Source organism: Drosophila guanche, unplaced genomic scaffold (genome assembly GCF_900245975.1).
Source record: "Drosophila guanche unplaced genomic scaffold, DGUA_6, whole genome shotgun sequence".
Lineage (NCBI taxonomy): Eukaryota > Metazoa > Arthropoda > Insecta > Diptera > Drosophilidae > Drosophila > Drosophila guanche.
In genome coordinates this window covers 4,246,689-4,250,272 of record NW_022995754.1, presented here as the reverse complement: position 1 = coordinate 4,250,272, position 3,584 = coordinate 4,246,689, and the positions used below count along the sequence as shown (strand labels likewise).

Here is a 3,584-nt window from a genome sequence, read left to right as displayed (position 1 = left end):
GCTCAATGTGTTTAGTTTTATGGCCAAAGAGATGTGAAATGTTTATGCAACAGCAGGCAGCAGCAGCAGCAACAGCAACAGCAATAGAAGGACACTGCAGTGAAGTCTGTTCATGGAGCAGAAACAAAAGCAACAGCAGCAGCAGCAGAAGCAGCAGAGAGTTATTTAATGCGTAATTACAGCGCAAATCTTGTTAAGAAGTCAAAGGAGAAACGGGATAAGATGAGCAAAATGAAAATGAAAAGATAGATAGTGCTCTCCAACTGGCAACACTTTAAGCTTTTGCCGCAGCTGCAAGGAGAGAGGGAGGGAATGGAGGAGAGAGCGGTGTAGAGCAATGAGCGCAACGCTGAGAGGCAGCTTAGTGTTTGCTTCATTGAATTCATAAGCGTCTCGAAAAGTAAATCCAAATGAACTTTAGCCAAAGTCGGACCAAAGCAAAAGGAAAAAGGGAAAAAAAAGATATGCAGCCAAAGAAAATCTCTCACATAAAAAGCTATGACTTGGCGGATATAAGGGGTAACCCAAGGATTTAACTCGACCTCAGCCACAGGGGAAGCTCCTCCGAAAAGAGAGAAGTGAACATAAAGCGAAAATGTGAGAGAGAGAGAGAGAGAGAGAGAGCAGCAGCAGCAGCGACAACGGGTCGTCAAAAGTCAATTAACTGCAACACTTGCAGCACAACTTCAACTAATTAGCGTGCCGCTGCTGCGCTCTCTCACTCTCTATTCAAAGCTTAGGCAAAGGGGAAAGGGGAAAGCTGCAACGGTACGCACACAAAAAAAACGTGTAGCATGCTTTTGGGTTTGCGGTAAATAAGAATGCACTTAACGCGGGTTTTTAGATGAGAATTCACCAAGCAGAGGACTGGCGAGCAAGGCAGAGAAGGAGAGATGAAAGAGGCAGGGGTGAAGCTGAAGAGTAGAGAAGGAGTGTAGCAGCAGCAGCCGTAGCCGCAGCACCACGGACCACGGACTTTTACGAGACGGAAAGTGTGTCATGCTCCTTCCCGTGGGTTAATTTGGGTTAGTTGTGTGGAGTGCAGGTGGCAGCGATGCTCACAGAAGATTTACATACAAACAAGCACAGACTGTGGATGCATTTTGGTTGAATTTTTCATTTTGCATTTGAATAATTCAGTAAAATAGTTGCGTCAACGAAACATTCGCTTTCTAGGGAAATTATCTGACAACAATAACCAGAAATTCATTTAAGACGAGAACTCTGTATTGGGGCAGTCAATCTTTGATCCTTCGTTAATTATTCTTTCAGCTAAATTTAGATTTAAACACTAAGTAAAGTTATATATAACTCTATGCTCCAATCTTTAATCATTCATTGACTTTCAATGCAAACTTTTTGTGTGCTATAAATAATTTCTTCATCTGCTGCTGTCATATCAAACGTGCTCATGCCATGCCATGCCCTGCCCCACCCCATTCTATGCCATTCCGCAACAGGTGGACCTCTGTGGACCAAATCTTCCCAAACATCATCATCATCATTATAGTTGGCTCTTTAATTAGTGGTGTCGCTTGTTCATTGTAAGACATTTATCTTATCAAGCCGCGATTGGAGACATTCGTGACAAGATGTGCTATCGGCGCTGAGGCCCCATTGATAACCAATAAACCGCGGAGGAGGGCCCCAAAGCGAGAGATGCATTTCCATTTCCATTACCATTACAATTTCAATTCCCCAACGGAGTAGATGTGACAGCGAGCGAGCAATGAAGCTGCCTTTAAAGGTGGATAACGCGTGGACGCGTTTCGTGGCAATGTTCTCGCTGGCCGATTTGCTGGGTAGGTTTTTTCCATCAACCTCTCACTCTCTGTTTAATGTGTGGTTTATGTTCCCTCTCTCAAGTGTTGGCCTGCCTGTGGGCCAGTGGTTTCTCCTTGGGTTACTACTCAAAGTCCGCGTATGTCTACGACAATCTCTGGCCCCACTGGTATGCGCTGGTGGGTGGCGCAGTGACCCTCGTCCTGGCCCTCGGCTGGACCCTGCGCAAGCACAAGCGACAAAAGTACAGCTACGATCATTACTACATCATTTTCTATGGCCTGTTGTGTGCGCTGATGGGCAGCTGCTTCATGCTCACCAAACAGCTGGGTGAGTCATCCATCCATCAGCTATCTCTGCGCTGGAAATCCCCCATTAAGAGTCTGATCCCCCCAGCTGTTAGCTACTACTTCACCTTTGTGGGTCTGAGTGTCGTGTATCTGTCGGGCTTTAGCTACGTGAGTCTGCGCTGCGATGCCTCGGGATTACGACCAGCCAGGATCGCTTTTGCGAATGCGCTGCATGCCTGTGGCCTGGCCAGTGGATTTGTGATCTTCAACGAGCTGGAACCGCAGCGCTGTGGGCTGATTACGCTCGGCATCAATCTGCTGTTGATTTCGATGGTGTGCCTCAATGAACTGCTGCAGCACGTGGGCTGCCACAACTACAAGGAGTCGCGGGATTTGGTCTTCAATCTGCTGAACGAGGAACGAATGGTGTTCCTGCCACGTCAGGCGGTGCTCGCGCAGTTTGTGGGACGCACGGATTACGAGCTGCTGGCCAGCAGGCAGTGGCTAGTCCTGATCCTTGGCGGTGTGCTGGTCACGCTGCAGCGGAACTGCCTGCTCTTCTCACCCAGCTACCTGCAGCTAATGTGGAGTGCCACCACGGGCTATGTGCATCGGTCACACCTCTTCGCGCCGTTCGTCCTGTACGCTGCGGGATGTGGACTCGGGGCGCTGTTGCTGATGCGCTACACCCCCAAGCTGGTTTACCTACTCTTTGGGGTCATCCAGGTGACGCTGATCGTGGCGCTGTTGTGCATCTACAGCGAGGAGCAGTCGGAGCACTGTTTCCTCTTCCTCTGCCTCATCTATGCCACCATGGGCGTCCTCTCCAGCCAGTCCCTCCACTGGCTGCTGGAGTGCTCGCCCTTCCTCTACACGGAGCTCGCTCTGTCCATTGGCTTCGTGTTGCAGTTGGCCATACTCGAGGGCTACAAGTACGAGGCGAATGTGGATGACACTTGGACGGCTCTGCTAGCGGGCAGCGTGGTCACTTTGGTGCTCACCTCTCTGGCCATACCCGTGGTGCAGTGGCTGCAGCCGCACTCTGCCAGCCTCGTGGATGTGCGCAATCGACTGCTGGGCATACACCGACAATCCTCCGCGGGGGAACAGACGCAGTTCTGGCAAACGAATCACTTTCTGGCGCACAACAAGCCGCCACACGAGCTGCAGTCCGTGCGGCTGTCCAAGAGTCGCATTTTCCAGCAGTATCCGATTAGTGGCCTCAGCGACACCAACGATAATCCCAAGCAGAAGTTTTGATAATAAAGTGATTTACTTTGCTGAGATGCTGAGATATTTCCCATTCATTACTCATCGAAGATTTTCCCATAACCTTAGCTAATTATCTGGAAATATTAATTTCCCTCAGCCACGCAGGCTTTCAGTTAATTATAATTTTTTCCATCATAAAATTTACGAGCATTATCCTGCAGCTGGTACACAAATCTGTGGGTTGTATAAGCCTTTACACCTCACCCCCCACCCAAAGATTATTAATTATTTATGAGCAGC

At 49.0% G+C, this 3,584-nt stretch overlaps 1 protein-coding gene across 1 annotated transcript; it reads left to right on the top strand.

Annotated features, from left to right (window-relative positions):
- The first annotated feature begins 1,675 nt into the window (after window positions 1-1,675).
- Window positions 1,676-3,367, top strand: LOC117588919. The gene is made up of 3 exons (XM_034280491.1): window positions 1,676-1,802; window positions 1,867-2,112; window positions 2,179-3,367. The coding sequence occupies exons 1-3, from the start codon at window positions 1,730-1,732 to the stop codon at window positions 3,330-3,332; spliced, it is 1,473 nt and encodes a 490-aa protein (XP_034136382.1). The 5' UTR covers window positions 1,676-1,729; the 3' UTR covers window positions 3,333-3,367.
- The last annotated feature ends 217 nt before the right edge of the window (window positions 3,368-3,584 follow it).

Coding starts and splice junctions, on each gene's coding strand:
- LOC117588919 (XM_034280491.1), top strand. CDS start 1,730: ATGAAGCTGCCTTTAAAGGTGGATAACGCGTGGACGCGTTTCGTGGCA. Junction 1,803..1,866: donor CTCGCTGGCCGATTTGCTGG/GTAGGTTTTTTC, acceptor CCCTCTCTCAAG/TGTTGGCCTGCCTGTGGGCC. Junction 2,113..2,178: donor CATGCTCACCAAACAGCTGG/GTGAGTCATCCA, acceptor TGATCCCCCCAG/CTGTTAGCTACTACTTCACC.